Here is an 18,675-nt window from a genome sequence, read left to right on the forward strand (position 1 = left end):
ATTCAAATGTTTTTACTTTAGCATGATATGAATTTTACATAGAAGTTTTGCTAATTCTTTGTCTTTTCTCATGGTTAAGCCATTAGGAGGATTTCCATAGCTATTTCCTTTTGAATAGCATAGAAGATAACATCATGTAATATCAATCTGGGACTACAGTAATATACTTTGGTGGCATTTAGGTGAATTTCTGAGTGGCATGAATGAATTCCAATAATTATATCAAGTTGTGTATATTAGCATTTATTTCTATGCCTTTCATGTTGCTGTTTGTCAATTCAGACCTTTCTCCAAATTTTACCTCTAAATTCAGGTCCACTTCTGGGGAGGTGATATTTTTACTTGTATTCTTCACAGACATCTTGGAACTGACCAAATCAAGTTCCTGACTTCCCTTCCCACACCTGTTTGTATTCTTGATTTTGCAACTCCATGAAGGCACTATTATTTCCTCAGTCAAGTGGTTAGTAGATAGTGACTCCTTCTACCTTACATTCTTTGGTCACCTCTACCACCCAGAGAGTACATTACCATGTTGATTTTCTCTCCAAACATCTCAAATATTCACTTAATTTCTCAACATTGCCACCTTAGTTATAATTTCTTGGTTGGAATATTACAAAAATAACTTTCTAATTTTTGTATTTGCACAGGGCTCAGATCTTTCCAATTCATTCACAGAACTACCAGAATAGTCTTTTAAACACACAAGTCTGGTTATTCCATTTCCTTATATAAAACAAAGCTGTGAGTTTCCAAAGACTACAGATACAGTCCGGGGTCGGGGGAATCCTGGGGAGTGATATTGGCCAAATTATAACATTATATTGTGTGTCATGTATGAATATGTAACAACAAATCCCATCAATTTGTGTAACTATAATGCATCAATAAAAATGTGGAAAAAATAGGGGGAGAGAAAAAACAGCTTACACTTTCCAAGCCCTTTGAGTCTAACACTCTGCTCCTCTATGGATATCTTCCCTGTATCCTATCATTTACTATTTTAAAAAAATTTCAGTTATCAATGGACCTTTATTTTGTTTATTTATATGTAGTGCTGAGATTCAAACCCAGAGCTTCACACGTGCTAGGCAAGCAATCTACCACTGAGCCACAACCCCAGCACCTATCATTAACTCTTGACCAAATCCTGTGAAGTATTATACTCACTGTAGGAAAAATATAAATGGGACTTAGAAGTTAGGCAATAAGGTAATAAATGTTAAATAGGGATCTTTCTACCTCCAAGGCACATTCTCTATTATATCATGCTGTCTTTCTACACAATTTAGCCCCAGTTGATCTTTCCAATCTCATTTCTTTTAATAATCATTTTCCAGTCATAGAGACATTCCTTCAGATTCCCAAACCACCACACTAACCAGGCCTTTGAACCTGCTGTTTCCTCAGCCAGGAATGCCCTTTCCAAGTCTGTGTTCTTGGCTAATTCCTATCAAATTCTTTTGAGTTTCTCTAAATGGTGTTTCTCAACCTTGTCTGGTCATGAGAATCATGCAGTATTTCCAACTGGAATCTCTTAAAGCTGGAACCCAAAGTTCAACATTTTTGAAAGCTCCTCTGATATCTAAACAATGTTTAAAAAAACCCCACTGTTTTATGTGAGTTTCCTGGCTTCTCCGATAGGCTTAGCTCTATCTTCTGTTTATATATTTATTTTATTTTTTGAGACAGAGTCTTACTAAGCAACTGGCCTCAAATTCATGATCCTCCTGCCTATGTCTCCCAAAGTGCTGGGATTACAGGTATAACTTAGTGTACCTATAAATTATCTTTGATTTCTAATACATTGCTATAACTGGGGAAGTAAATTCTTCAATGTTCCTAAAAAATATGATCTTGTTCCAATTATTAATTCCAAAGGAATCATAACAATTTAAATAATCTGTCTTTGCTAGATCATTTTAGCCCTCTACTATAGTTTTCATCTTGCTAGCATAATTTCAGTTTAGCCTGTGTCTTCACTTCTCGAATAAGGCAGAAATCATGTTCTAATATAGTGTTTTGAATAAGGTACATAGTGGTCCTGTATGTACACACATACACACATACATACAAATAGTGGAAACTAAAGTTTCACCAAAAAATAATGACCCTGACTTGAGAGTGATCAGCTCTTTTTTCTATTCTATTAAATATTTCTTTTCTATTTAAAAATGTGGATTGATACTTATTAAATTGATTGCACTACCCCACATTTTGTCTAAACTATGTTTGAAAAGCACCTATCTTGGGTCACAGTTTCTAATCATGATGTGATTACTTCCATTATAAGAAGAGGAAGAGTCACCGGAGTGCGGAGTGCATTCATATTCATTCTCTCTCTCTCTCTCTCTCTCTCTCTCTCTCTCTCTCTCTCTCTCTCTCTCTCTCTCTCTCTCCCAGAAGAGGACAGAGAAAGAAGACTGCTATCTGCAAGCCTGAGAGAAGTCTCTAATCTTCCAGAGCTTTATGAAATAAATTGCATTTTTTAAAGCTCCCCCCTCCAAAAAAGAGAAAGAAAATCACTTAATTGCCTCTCTGAACATGTTTTTATCACTACATCATACCTAACACACGGATACATGACAGATGTTTAATAAAGATTGCTGAATTAATAAGAGTTTTCAGGGAAATAATGTATGTAACATTTTTCCATATCCAGAGTGGTAGGCAGTCAACAGCAGGCAAAAGAAAGATATCAAGATTCACTTTCACACTCTTTAGACAACAATCAAAATAGAAAGACTAAAAAATACATAAAAACTCAATTCAAAATTAAAGCAACAGAAAAGAATACACTAAAATTTTCCTTTTGTTGGCAGTAGGGATCTGTAGATTATCTTTCTAATATCAGCTATCCCAAGAAATATGATATTCAAATTTATTCAAGGTACTAATTATTAGATTAAGATTGAAGTTTTTCTTCTTTTAGAAATAACTAGTTGGCCAGGGTATTTTTGTTTGTTTGTTTTGTTTTTGAGAAACTTAAGAAACTCCTTCCCCCAATTTAATAATGTATTAGAAATCAAATATATATTAATTTATAGGTGTACTGTGATATACAATTCAAAGTTTCTCAAACTTGTCTCTCTGGAAATGTGTTATTTAATAAAAGAGAATTTTTATAATGGGGGTGAGGTTGTCAGAAGATATAAGTAAAACACATGAGACTAGTGAAGACCTGAGACATAACCCAGCTTACAGATGAAAGAATTTCATATATCACTTGCTCCCTAGTTCTTGCTGAGAAAAGATCTTAATTACACCATTTATGACCATCTTTCTCTACCACACACCCACACACATCTACAACTGGTGTTGATGATCTCTCGGGAGTGTTTGGAGAACCAGGTAGGATTTATGAAACTCTTAAGAAATATTTGCATAGATGCAGACTCATCCTATATTTACTTAGTTATCTAGTGTTTTATGTTAGAACTTCGAACCATGAACATCTTTATCAACTCTGTTAGGCCCCAAGAGGAAATGTTTTGGATTGAAAAAGAATCTAGTTCAATTATGAATATAGGTCTTCATTCTAAGGATAAATACACAATTTAAAAATTCCCAAACTTTTACCAATCAGGCTCTATATGGTATCCACAAAAGTATATCAGCTTAGAAATTCCAGTTAGACCATCAGACGTGACCATACTCATAAGAAAAATGTACACATCTGAAGTACAAGGACAACTGTAACATTCTTCCTTGATTTAGTAAGGAAAGTAAATAACACTTTTTCTTAATAACCAAATAAGTTCCAATGTGTTTCAGAATGGAATTTATCAGGTTAATTCCATTCAGGAAGCATATGCTTCATAATACATCCATGCTTATTGAACCCATGCATTATGAGATTGCTGGAAAAATTAAATATCCAGTGAAGTGGCTGATAAACAAAAGTGATGGGTAGTCTATCAAGAGCCAAGTCTCCATATATAGAACAACTGATTGGCAGTCATAGAGAAAAACACATTTTATGAAGGCTTTTACCCCCTCTCTCTTTCCATTCAGCAGCATTTGTACAAAGCAAACAACAACAACAACAACAACAACAACAAAACCACTGCTGAGGTAGACAGGTATATAGATGTCTATTGGGAGAGTTCTTGCTTTGGCTAGGAATTTGGAGTTTCTCTTTCTTTTTCCTTCCTTCCTTCCTTCCTTCCTTCCTTCCTTCCTTCCTTCCTTCCTTCCTTCCTTCCTTTCTTTTTTTTTTTTTTTGTGATAGGGTTGCACTATGTTGCCCAGGCTACCCTCAAACTCTTGGGCTCAATTAATCCTCCTCCTGCGGGAAAAATATCTATTAAGTAGCATGCCACTGACTACACCTATGCACCTAGCTCACTTTTTAAATGTGGCTTGATAACATGCTATATAGCATGCTATACAGCATGAATCAATGAATATAATGCTACCAGGTTCTTCAAATGAAGTAAGGAGTCATATCAAGACACTTTTTTCTCTTCATACATATTAAAGAAAAATCCTTTTGTTCAAAGTAAAACTTCATATTCAAACAGAGTAGGGGGGGGGGAAGCCCCAAACACTTCTATTTAGTTGAAATGCTGAAATTGTATATGATCTCTTAACGTATGTCATTTTATTTACTTTCAAGCTTGGCATTTCCATTTGTTGTTTTTAAACTCTAGTTTCTTGACTCAGTTCAATCAGTTGAAATGTACCATTAAAAATAATCAATAGTTTCAGAAGTTCACAGTTTTTACCCCGACATCTGAAAATCTTTCATCAAAAGACCATTATTCAACCATCTAACCAAAAACTGGAATTGGTCATTCCTATCGATAATATGTAGTTTAAACCTCAGGCAACTGGAATTCATAGAAAACAAAATATTAACTGAGAGGGGAAAGAAAAACTGCCTAAAAATAATTTTGTAAACTCAGTTAATCCTACTATAGTTAAAGGAGAAAATGATATGCCAAGGTTTTCAGGAACTCTAGGGAGTTTTATGTGGCTTTTAACAATAAATACAGTTCATCACTTTAAGGCAGAGGCAGTAAAAAGCCCCTGTTTTATTTTCAAACTTTCTTTTTTTGTCTTTGGTACTCTAAAGGTTATACATTACCTGTGCTACAGCTTAAAGATGGAGAAGGGTGGCCTGTTCAACACTGGATTTAATGTAAGCAATAACTTTGGTTTGGCTAAGCAAGGAAAAAATACATGTATCTTATTCAATAATATAACACAAAGTAATACATTTTCTCTGCATGATTTTCAATTGCTTTGAGAGTTGAGAAATCTGAACCTAACATGTAGCTTCCTCTACATTTATCCATAGTAAATATAGTTAAGAAACATGGTGAGTTTTTCCTTTAATGATTCAGGATTTTGTGATTTCTCAAGATTCATAGTTTACATATGGATTTTCATTTTTAATATTACAAATATAAAATGTATAGGAGATAATAGATATATCTTTCCTCTCAAGCAGACTTGTTCACTATTTTAAGAGAAATTTTACTAAATCCATGATATCAAATTATTTTTAATAATAAATTTATTATTAATTTCAAAGTAATTTACTTAAAAATCCTCATAATCAAGATTATATTATTTATCAACCATAACTGTGGGGAAAATGTGAACTTGTGTATTTATTAAAATTCTATGGTGGTTTTATGAACATTAATAAGGTGAAATAAAAATTTATTTATGAAATAGTGTGAGCAAAAAGAGTTACAGAAGTATATTATCTAATCATTCATCTAAGAATGTGCAAAAAACCTAAATTTACATTTCTTTTATATTCTATCAAAAGCCCTGGGAGATATTTGTAAAAGTTAAGTCAGGTCAGGTATTGTTCTGAAGAAATTACTTCCAAAGTATCAAAGAGTATAACATGCATTGTGGATGAGCAAGTGGGGTCAGAGGAGGATGACGACGCAAGAATGACAGATTCAAGCCACTATAAATTGCCACCATCACCTACTCTATGCACCAGAGTAGCACAGCAGATCAAATATCATATCCAGACAAACCACAAGATGCAGAACAACAACTAGGAGGAGGGGAGAGGAAGAAATTTTGCTTGTAGTGATTCATTTTGGAATTATTTTCAACCTAGATATGCTATCACTTTTTTCATCATAATTTTAAAATATGCAAAGAATTAGGTTGGTCTAAAACTTTCTATTATTTTAATGTACCAAATTATATTTGAAATGCTACCAAAGTTAGAAAAACCAACTATATATAATACTCCACAACAGTTCCAGTATACTATATTAGTTACTGAGAATAAATTTGAAGAGCCTCCTTGAACTGCAAAATATGATTTTCAATGAGACTCTGTTTAAACAAAACTACCTCACATTTCTGTTTTCACTGTTTATGCCTATGAAATGTTATAGCAATAATTTTTGTTTCTAGGAAAAACAATTGTCTGAATATTGTATGATCATTAACTATGACAAATTTAGCCATTTCATTTTTATTTTCACAGATCATGTTAGGAAGAACACTACAAAATGCCAGATTAACATTTCAAAATGTATCTGAAAGTAATGAAGGGAAACTGATTCAGTTAGCAACGCTAAATAAAACAGACAATTCATACAGATGCTTTCCCTGTAAAATATTAAATAAACACTCAAAAATGGCAACCTTTTCAATTTAATAAACCAATCCCTAACTTATTCCTCTGTCAGAGCAAAGTTTCTGCTTGACCAAAGCTCTGGTTTTATATGCAAGCTTTTATTCTGATCAAAAAATATGTACTTTTTAGAAGATAAGGGTATTAAATGGAATCACAAATGACTTTTCCTCTTCCCTCTGCCTCTCTCTCTTCCTTGTACATATGCTGAAATATATTGGGCTGTATAAAACAGCCATTTTATTTTGTCCCCAGCTTATCAATTACAAGTACAAATGCTGAGAGTTATTCAATTGGATTTGCAAGAGTGTTAAAGTGGAAACGCTTCACTTACTTGCCATTGTTTCATCAGCTCTCTTACTCCCTTGGAGTCTTCTAGGAGTCTCTCCTTATAGGTAGCATCCTGTAGGACATTGGCAGTTGTTTCAGCTTCTGTGAGCCAGGCAAGAAACTTCTCCAGGTCCAGGGGGAACTGTTGTAGTAATCTGTGAGTTTCTTCCAAAGCAGCCTCTCGTTCACTCACTCTGCAAAGGAACAAATAGCCAGATGCAATTCTCAAATATCAGAATGGGGTACCCAGAGAACTCCATGAAAAGAGCAAAGGTGGGTTGTTGCTCAAGCTCTTCTTTAAGCAACAACAACTTGAATACTGTGCTATTTATCTTCATTTCTATGTACCTTAAAGGGTTCTGCATGGAGGAAGGCATGCAAGAATATCTATTAAAAATGAATGACCATCCCAGATTTCTATAAATCTTCTCTACAGAAATGGTTCTTGCACATGAACACACACACACACACACACACACACACACACATAACCTTTGGATATTTGCAAATTCATATATAGACATCAAAACTATCATCTTTTAAACTTAATAGTTTGTGCTGGGCAATATTGAATGCTTATTTTGATATGCTGCAAAAGTTAAAGCTAATGTTTATAGGTAAAACCTTAGAATCTCTCCTCCTGCCTATCTTTTTTTAAAATTGTAAATGAACACAATACCTTTATTTTACTTATTTATTTGTATGTAGTGCTGAGGATTGAACTCAGTGCCTCATGCGTGCTAGGCAAGCGTTCTGCCACTAAGTCACCCCCACCCCCATCTTGATGTCACCCTGAAGCAAGAAACAAGGATTAGACAGGGAAGGAGAAAAGTCAAGAAAATACACAGTCAGAAGGTATTTTTTTCACTGGAGGTGAAAAATAGGATTGTAGGGCAAAGGGAAAAGAAAGATTAACAAGAAAAAAAAAACCAACAACATTTCATAGAAACCATTGTGCAAAATATTATGTTGCATGACCCTAGAGTGTTATAACTACTTTACTAGGTTCATATTTCATTAGATGATGGTCATACAGCTGTGAATATTCCCCAAAAGAAAAATGTTATGTGTAATGAAAAAAGTAAAAGCCTTAAAAACCAGACAGATCTGGGTTCAATTCCCAGTGTTCCTTACCAATTGTGTGACATGGCAAGTTACTAACCTCTGTGATTTCTCATTTCCTCATCTCCAGTAGCTATGGCTGGGATGAGAATCAAATACAATAAAGCATGTAAAGTCTAGCACTTCACATATTACACAGTTACTCATTAGAGATACTCAAAAATGTTCCTTCTACCCACATTCCATTTTCCCATTACTCTAGTCTTTTAAAAGGATGCAATAAATTCTCTAATGACAGACACACAAAAACTTTAAAAATTTACATTTTCTGGATATATATATATATATATATATATATATATATATATATATTTTCATTCATTGTGGATACATACACACGCACACACACACACACACCCTCAGCAAACATCTACATAATAATAGCTCAGGAGGGAAAATTACCATAGGCAGTAACAGTTCCATCTAAAAAATATTCAGGTAAATTTTGCCCGAAATGAGGAAATTAGTACTCTATTTAAATGCCTTATTTGCCTTCTCTTACTACACAAACACTTTCTGGGATTAAACATAAGCTAAAAATGGATTTAAAAAATTGAACACTTGAATATGATACACACTGCTTGTTAAGATGTGATTGTCAATAATTATGCAAAACTGCAATTTATTTCAGCAGCAACTTTATCATGGGATGTGCAAACCAGGCAAACAACTCCTGCCGAGCCAGCGGCAGCAAAGCCCCCGGAAGAGCTGTTTATTCATCATGGGTGAGGTTTTTGCTGAGCACACAGTCTTTCACAGGGTAGTTTCGGCACTCATACTGGATAAAAATCTTCTGTCTGCATTAACTCGTGGAGAGTAGAATAGGTTTATGAGGATGCAGCTATTGGAAAAAAGTAAGCATTGCACTAAGCTATTTATCAACTCCTAAATAAATGTTAATACAGCACAGCTGAAAGGCAGTGCAGTGTTCTGGTTGGGCAAAGTTAAACCCCACAGAGCACAAGGGCTAACCTGGCCTGCTGGCTTGTGTAGTTTGAAGCCAAACTATCAATACAAGGACAAATATCAAAATTGTCATCTATCAGGATTTAAAAATGCAGAACCATTGTCACAGCTTCCAGAATCTCAATGCTACAATCGGACATGCAATGTATAGCAAGCTGAACCCCATGTAACTGCTGACAAGTGACTGTTTCTGAACTGCAAAAGAAGCAATTTTATCCAGTTTGCACTAAGACTTAAGAGATTTCCAGTCCAAAATACAGGCCAGAAATAAGCTGTCACATTCCAGAACATGAATGCGCAGTTAGACATCGACATATTTTCTAATATACTCCAATTACAAACAAAATAAAAGGATAATAGGAAATTCTCCCACTGACCTAGTGAAACTTGGGGAATTAAACATTGTGCATTTTATTATTAGCTTCATGTTCATGATGAGCTGCACTTGACACACCCGAGCTCCTCTCTCCTTAATCTAGAAACACCACTTACCCTCTGTTGCCAGAGAAGTAACTAGTAAATAACTTTCTAAGAGTCATTTGCAAAATGCAATGCACATAAATCAGATAAAAGGGTTCTACCCAGACAATGAGATTTTCAGCCAAATCCTACCAGTGAGTTTGCTGCTTTGTAAATTAGGCCCTTAGGGAGGAAGCATAACTCTTTCAGGACAGTAAGGCACCATTTTCCTAAATGATACCCTCGTGGTCTGAAATATTGACAACATCAGGCTGGATATTTTCTAATTTGGGAAACACTTTAGAAAAATCCAATGGCAGCGACAGCAGAAATATCTCTTCAAATGAGCTCTTTCACAATCCTTGTTGATCACAGGTGAGATTGTTGTTTCCTGCTTGTATAGGGTTTTTTAAGACTACAGTCATTCTCCTGGGTCCAATGCATGTACACTGAATTCCTAAATTTTAATTGTGCCAAGTTTAGACTACAAATGAGTCAAAAGTACTTAATTTCCATATTTGTACATTCAAAATAACTCTAAATATACTCCTTAGTTTTTAATTTTTCCTCAGCAATATGGCTTTGAATGGCTTATATGATAAACAGAAATATAAAAATAATGAGAATCATAAATGAATAAATGATTGATTTAGACCAAAACTAAAGATCCTGAACATGTATTATTTTTCAATTCCTTTGTCCAGAGTAGCAAACCCTGGAGAAAATTTTGTTGAATTTTAAAAGTAGCAATGGCCAGATATTAGAAAAAGTAATAATGCTTTACAAAGAGAATCTACTGTAGAGATTAAGAACTTTTTATATAGCAAAATCAGTTTTTCCAGGTTTATAATGTACACAAAATAGCTGAGAATTTGATGGAGTAAGAAATAGTATGATGATTTCAAAAGGTTCTTACTCTATTTGTAAGGACATCCTGTAGTATTCTCAATATATAAACAAGAGTGATATGGAACAATGGTTCCCCAAATATGGTCTATGGACTAGTAGAACCAACATCATCAAAGAACTTTTTAGAAATGCAAATAAATTCTCAGGCCTCATCTTAAACTTACTAAACCAGAAATCTATAGGTGGAGTCCAGTAAGCTGTTTCAACAAGCCCTTCCAACATTTTTAATGCATGCTAAAGTTTCAGAATCACTGCTGCTGGGGAACAAACTTTGAGAATCATAATGTAGCAGACACTGTGGTGGGCTTCCCAGACCCCTCTTCAGGATGAAAATACTTCACTGCTGAGAGTGCTGCTGGCTAACAGGCTTCAGGACTGGACTCTGTTAAAGAGAGCTGCTCCCTTTGTTCCTGTGGCACACTGGACCTGCTGACAGGTCGATATCTAATGTGTGGGTTATAAAACCCTGGCTTCCTTACTCTAAGTCAGGATAATTCTGAAGGGCTACCCTAACTCTTTGTGGGGAAGGGAGGGTCGATTGTTGTCATAGTGACAGCTGCATGGGTAACTCAGCTTCTACTTCCACCCTATTTTGCTCCCTTTCCTTTTCTTCTCACAGGTGTTAAGCTGAAAACTCTCTCCAATAAAATTTCTGGATATTAATTGGTTTCTCAGAATCTGCTTTTTGGAGAACCTGACCTGCTGAAGCGTCTGTCATAAGAACTTTGAAAATACACATGTCAGACTGGGGTTGTGGCTCAGTAAGAATCTATCAAAGGTGTAAAGTACTGGAGATATAAAATATAGTACAACTTGAGAAATTGCTCATCCAGGGACAACTTTGTAAGAAGATGATGAATCACAGAAAGCACGTCTTAGCATCTCCACTGATTGTTAAAGAAATGATCATCAATGAGGCAATATGTTTATATTCTGATTTGTCACTAGACACAATCATGCCATTGTATTTTTGAATAAATCTCTAAGACTTCAGAGATTTACTTTTGCTATGCAATTGAAATCACCAATTTCTTATAGGCAAACTTAATACATCAATAGCAAAAGAGGAAAAGGAAGAGAAATCCATTATTTTAAAAAGTGTTTTAGTCAGATTTTTCTTTGATATGACCAAAAGACCTGACAAGAACAATTTGAGGAGGAAAAGTTAATTTGGGGCCTCATAGTTTCAGAGGTCTCAGGTTATACATGGACAGTTCTGTTTCTTGGGGCCTGATATGAGGCAGAACATCATGGCAGAAGAGTGTGTTGAAGGAAAGCAGCTGTGAATACGGCACCAGGAAGTAGACAGACCTCTGCTCAATAAGGACAAAATATATATCCCAAAGATACCCCCAGGGACCCACCTCTTTCAGCCACACCATACCTGCCTACAGTTAGCACCAAGTGAATCCCTATCAGGGGATTAATCACTGATTGGGTTAAAGCTCTCATAACCCAATCATTTCACCTCTAAACCTTTTTGCATTGTTTCACACACGAGCTTTTGGTGAACGACTAATTTTGAAACCATAACACAAGGTAAGGCTGAAGAGCTTAATTAATGTATAGATATTATTGCACAATTAGATACATGGATGAAAAATACTTAATCAGCACATCATATTACAAGACACACACACACACACACACACACACACACACACACAGATGGAGGCCAAACAAAAGACATGAACACATTGAATGTTTTTTTAGGAAAAACAGGGCTCAAACTGATACAGAAGGTTGTTTTTCCCAGGTGTTTCTTTAAGTGGGATAAATTGGGGAAAATTCATAGCACTCAGTCTTCCACTAAGCAACATTTTCATCTGTGCCCTGTATTGTCATAGAGTAACCAAGTAAAATACTCTGAATCTTTCTTCATTTATTTTTATTTTTAACCACTATTATGTCCCACAACGTTTTTAGGGAAAGCTTTACAGGATCATGGTTTTGTTCCTTGTTTCAAGGATATGGGTCAGAGAGAAGAAACACCAGCACCTGACCTTTGGACCAAAATGTGTCTTGTAATGTCTAACATAACTCACAGAACCAAGTTAACCCGAAGTTCAAATTCTCTGTAACTATAGCAGTTCCTAATAATTTTCTAGTAAAAAAGTTGAATGTTGATGTTTAAAAAACAAATCTTGGGGCTGGAATTGTGGCTCAGTGGTAGAGTGCTCACCTAGCACGTGTGAGGCCCTGGGTTCAATCCTCAGCACCACATAAAAATAAATAAATAAAATAAAGATATTGTGTCCAACTACAACTAAAAAAATAATTATTTAAAAAAAAACAAATCTATGGATATTTCATTCCCTCCCAGAGGCTTTTACCTCTAAATAGGTTATCTTTCCATTTGAATCTAATTCTTATTTCTGCATGCTTATCATCATCTTATTAATAGATTCATACATAAACCTATTCTATGCCTATTATGTGCCAGACCTATGCTTGATAGTGGTGATATGGAATTCAGTAAGACATGGACTTTGGCATTTAACATATTCAAGTCTGGCAGAGGAGATAGGTAAACATTTAACTATAGTTAGAATGCACTTAGGGCTACAAGACATCTGCATTCTTTACCAGTAGCTCAGATGTAACATGCATCACGTTGTATTCATGAATTTATTTCAATTTGCCTAATCAGCGATGAATGTATCTTAAACATTTTTGCCTTTTTCTTATCAAAGGAAGTGGAAATCAACTAGCTGGGCTTTATCTCAAAATACAGTGATGGATGTTCAATAAAAGTTTGTCTAATTGATTTGAATTTTCATAAAAAATAAGAAATCTTCTAGATAAACTGTGCAGGTTATAGATGCTTTTATTTTGCTTTTGGTCTGACTGATTCTGAGAGAACCATAATGACTTTGCCAAGAATGTGCACAAGTAAGTGACAGAGATGGGATTTTAGCCCAAGTCTTGCATTTTAGAAAAGAAGTTTTTCTAAATCTGATGATAGATATTGGTGTCCACCCCTTTCAGATATATTCACTCAAGTGAAAGGAAGAAAAGGGCAAGGAAGGTTATGGTACTGAGTCCTGGCCCTCATTTTGGAGCACAGTTTGATCCTTTTCTCACTTTACCATAAGTGGGGTTGAAATACACAAATACTTACATGTAAGGAAAAACATGTACAAAGATATTACCCCAACTATTGCAAAAAAGATCTAGCTGGTCTTTGCTTCAAAACAAAAAAAATCCATTTTCAACGCAAATTTGCTGGTTTGCTATACACCGACATATGAATTAGCAAGGTTTTCATCCCCTCTCTCCTGAGGTCTGGTACTAAATTACTCAAACTCTCCAGAGTTAATTGGAAACCACGACCTAAATGTTCCCAAAGTATTGCTGATTAGTTCTCAGAAAACTCATTCCCATCTTTCGTCACCCCAGACAACACAGTATGACTTTTTAACGTGTGCGGTAGCAACACACTTGCACAAAAACAGATTAGTTCTCCAAAGATAAAACACAGCTTTGAAGCTATATATGTAAACTTCCTTCAATCATGAAGAGATTTTGGTTTAAAAAATCTCCTAGACTTTACCTTTAGATAGTAAGAGAATATAGACATTGCCAATCATATTAATAATTTTAAATATATACTGCATCTCTTTCATTTCTTTTTACCTTATGAATGTTTTAAAAATTGTGACTTGAAAAATATATCATTAGGGGAACAACCGTAATTATGTGCTTTCCTTAAAACCATTGGGACATTTCTGAAAAGAAAAAAATTAGGAGAAAACAATGAAAAATGTGCTCTCTACTATTCTTTGCAATTAATCATTTCATTTGATTTGTGTCTCTCTGTCATACCTCACTGAGAAAAATTAGTTGATGAAGGAAATGTACACAAAAATATGAATAGATAAAACACACATTAATTTTTCTCTTTCATACTGTTAAAGAGATTAATACTCTGTAATCTTTGATCTGTATTCTATATTTTTCTACTGCTACAATACCAAAAAAATATGATTTGGGAAAAATGAATTGTAATTTTGGGAACAACTAATTACATTTGATTTGATTCATATAGAGCTACAAAATATTATCTTGGACATTTATGGAACTGGAAAGGGTCTTTAGGGAAAAAAAAGTAACACTACCTTCCAGATATATACAAACTTATGTTAGTGCTGGGCTTCTCAATGGACACAATATCTGCTCTAAAAAAATTCTCAATGATTTTAATAATGTGAGTGTTTAAGTTGGTTTTGGTCATTTTTAGTGTTAAAAAGGCCTATTTCCTAATGTTGTAGACTAGAGTTAAGCAGCTTCTCTTTTCTTCTAACAGGATGTGTGGAAAATAGTATAGAAACCAATTCAAAAGGCATGCCTGGATCATCTCTTAAAAATCTCGTAAGACTGTGAAGTTAAGCAAATATCTATATCTATATAGATATATATAGATATCTATATGATATAGATAGATAGATAGAAAGATAGATATCCTCATCCACAATAGCTTACAGAAAAACACAACTGTGAATTGTTAGATGTCAATATATAACAATCAGAAGACAGCAAGACAGGCAGGTTTAATTTAAGATCCAAAAACAAACACTATGTCTGAGGCCCAGGGTTCAATCTCTTGCATCAGGGAAAATACCAGTGAAAGCAAACATAGCAGATTTCATTTTAAAGAAAAGAAGTAGCTAAAACATATCATTGATAGATGAAATAAACTTATAGTAAGTTTTATCAGTGGAATTTGGAAATATAAATGATTTTATAATTTTTGATATGAACTTTGGGTTATGATACCTAAATATTTGCCACTTTTCTTACCTAAATTCTTACTTGGTACTCTTTTGTGGTTAACCAATACACTTCAGAAAGAATCCTTTGTGTTCAGTGATTATTGCTATAGTACATTGCACCAAAATATTATTTTTCAGTTTTCAGACTCTTCCACAGATATTATCTCCTTTGATAATTTAAATAACCTGGTGTGGCTAGTAGAGCAGGTTTTTGTTATTCTGAATAATTTATAGATGAGAAATCTGAACTTCAGGAAGGCTGATTGAGTTTCCAAATTAAGTGGCAAACCTGAAACACCCAATTCAATCTACTGTTCTGTAAGATATTACCTCTTAAGGCACACTTGCCAATCTCCCTGTGAGATAAATAGAATGGATATCAATATATTATTATTTTCAAAAGTCCTTGGTTTTCTATGATTATCAATATATATTAGGATTACTGTGTTGGTGGGTGAAGACAAAAAGAAATTATTATTCCTTTGTTTATCATCTTCAGCTTCCATTCAAGGGATCTATTGGAATGAATACTATACTTTCTACTCAAGGTGGGCCTGAAAATTTTATTTGAAAAGAGGACATTATGTAGGCAGCAGTAAATATTTTAGTTCTTATGAAGTAATGGAAAATTCTTGTTCATATAGTTGTGACCTTCTCATAATGATAATTTAGTAAATGTTTGTTAATAATACAGAGATTATCTGAAGATCTATGTACTTTCTAAATGTTTTACATGAAAATTATCTAACATGAATATAAAATATTTCATAAATTTATTTCCTAGAAATTTAGAGTAAAATAAATACATTTTTATAAGACTGATTAAGAAATGAACTAATCTCTCAAAGTGACTAAGCCTTCCTTGGTAGATTCTCAAAGAATTGCCCTTCTAATTTAAAATCGATTTTAATGGCTCAGATATGAATTACAAGACAAGATGTAGGATTACAAATAGCTTGGGCTAATTAAAACTTATCAAAATAAAGATTTAAAGTTTTTTGCTTTCTTACTTTTAATTACTAGGGGGGGTGGAAATAGCATTTAAAAACCTAGATACTTCAAAGTGTATTGATAGCCTTTAAAAAATCAATTAAAATTTATGAGTAATGGTCATAAATTTATGATTTATTTTTTCAATTATAACTGCAGTATTAAAGGAATGAATCTGATGGACACACCTGGTTTCAAGGATTCTCTTACTTGTGAATAAACTACTTACTATTGCCTTTATATTTTTCATCATTATCAACTTACTGTAAATTCCTTGAGGCAAGCATTTACACCACAGTTCTGGGCAATTAACAGATACTCAATAAATTCAATTAAAAATCAATAAACCTACTGTGAACCAGACAAGGGTTCTAAAAGTGAGGCTATAGTCCCTCATTCTTCAACATCTTGAAATTATTCCTTGAGGAGAATTTATTGAACAATATTAATATTTGCATATAAAATTTTAAATTTTATACATTTTATTCTCATAAATTACTTCAGTCAAGAATCACAATGAGGGCTGGGGTTGTGGCTCAATTGTAAAGTGCTTTCCTAGCACATGTGAGGTGCTGGGTTTGATCAAGAAAATAAAGTTGTTGTGTTCATCTAAAACTAAAGCAAAATATTTTTTAAAAGAATCACAATAATTTGTAGATACCATCTTTGTAACAGAAAATGGATTCTATTGATAGAATGTTATTTAGTTTAACCAAGATATTTTAAAATTAGAATAAGCAAATCTGTGACCAAAATTGTGTTCTGCTTTACAGAAATATAGATGTTAGATTTTTGGAATTTCTTTCTTGCATCAAGTTTTATACTAGCAGTCAAAGTGAGATAGTAGACAATTTCACAGCATAACACATTGTATTTAGTCATCAATGACTGAATTTCTGATACTCTTACATGAAAACCTAACATATTTTATTTTGAATTATTAAAATGTGCTTCTGCAAAGAATGCTAATTCAATGTTTTTAGGTGCATTAGAAAAACAGAGGGCATAATAAAGAGTAACTTCTGACAAAATTAGCCCATTATTTTGGTAAATTTTCTGATTGCCTATAAGTTTGATCCTGGTCCAAAGATATCAAATAGAGAAAGGGCCTTAAAAGTCAGCTGGTTCAGGCACCCATTTGGCTTCTGTCACCCAACATACTCTTGTCCTTCCTGATATTTTATCACCCATAAATTTGATGGACACCTTCTCTGTAGCTCTACTCATGTTCTGTCAAAATCATCCAGTGTGTCAGAGATGAGAACAAAACCTTGTGGCACAGCACCAGAGATCTTCCTTCACCACTTGACACTGATCTATTAATTGACATCCTTTGTGTAAAAGCATGAAATGGTTTCTAAACCATCCAATTTGCTGTGCATCTAGCTGGTATTTCTCCAACTTATTCACAAGAATATAATAAAAGACCTTGTCAAATGCTCTCATGAAATGCAAATAGACTGCTGTACTTTGCTTACCTAGCAGTCTAAAATTTTTAAATGAAAAATATTTTTGCCTCAGACATATAGATAATAAAAGCTTATTTATTTCTGCATGCATGTATATCTGTTTTCTCTGTTAAATTACATGATTAATCTTTTCAAGAAATGAGATTGTATTTTTCTTGTAGCCTCTATCTAAGTAGCATTTAGCATTTTAAATGTGTTGAGTGGCTACTGTCATAATTTTCTATATTTTTAAATATAGAATCAAATTCCATTTGCTAACATGATTAGAGAACAATTAATGTAACTATAGGAGGAGAAAGAGAATAGAAGGGTGTCAATTACCCTTTTATAGAGACCATGCCAATAAATGTGGTGTCAATAGATTATAACTTGTGTGTTAATCACAGAATTTTCAAAGATTTTGCCTGGCAATCTTGAAAATCTTAAATGTTTGCTCATTTCCGTCAATTTTATAAAAGTGACGACTATATTAACAAGAAGCAGGTTATGTTCTAATAGAATATTATTTCATCAATTATCAGATTAGTTTTTGTCCAGAAAACCAATTTTATGGGCCACCTACATACAAAAAGACATTCTGAAAATTGAAGAAGAATGTTTAATATGGAAAAGGACAGGAGATGGAAAACTTCCAGATCACACAGTACTTTTGAGTGTTCTACTGGACATTCTTGTATGTAGAAGCTTTGTTTATAAATACCTGAACCTGGAACTTAATTTTATATATAAATGTAAAATATTTTACAAGGTTTTAATACACATTGACCTTCTTAGGAATAAAACAAACTGTTGTGAAAATCCAAGGAAATGTTACTTTGCATTGTTAAGTATTTTGCTAAGATTTGTTTAGCATATAAAAATAAATCACTCTGTGGATGGCCAATGGTATTCGTGGAACTGTATCAGCAGCAGTGTCACTCTGCACTTGTTGAAATGCATTCATAGTATCATCATCTAGAAATTTCACTTGTGTTCTTGTGTGATACTGTCTAAATAACTGCATACTAAAATGCATATTACTTTATCATAAATGACTATT

The 18,675-nt window shown here is 33.8% G+C and overlaps 1 protein-coding gene across 5 annotated transcripts in view; it reads right to left on the bottom strand.

Moving 5' to 3' along the window:
- Dmd (dystrophin) overlaps window positions 1-18,675 on the bottom strand; it is a 2,011,337-nt gene that overhangs the window by 509,487 nt on the left and 1,483,175 nt on the right. For all 5 annotated transcript variants that reach the window (XM_077107047.1, XM_077107046.1, XM_077107045.1 and 2 more), the window contains one exon: window positions 6,954-7,143. In XM_077107047.1, coding sequence (XP_076963162.1) covers window positions 6,954-7,143 — 190 coding nt within the window. The remainder of the gene's footprint in view (window positions 1-6,953; window positions 7,144-18,675) is intronic.

This window comes from Callospermophilus lateralis, chromosome X (assembly GCF_048772815.1).
Source record: "Callospermophilus lateralis isolate mCalLat2 chromosome X, mCalLat2.hap1, whole genome shotgun sequence".
NCBI classification, from domain to species: Eukaryota; Metazoa; Chordata; class Mammalia; order Rodentia; family Sciuridae; genus Callospermophilus; species Callospermophilus lateralis.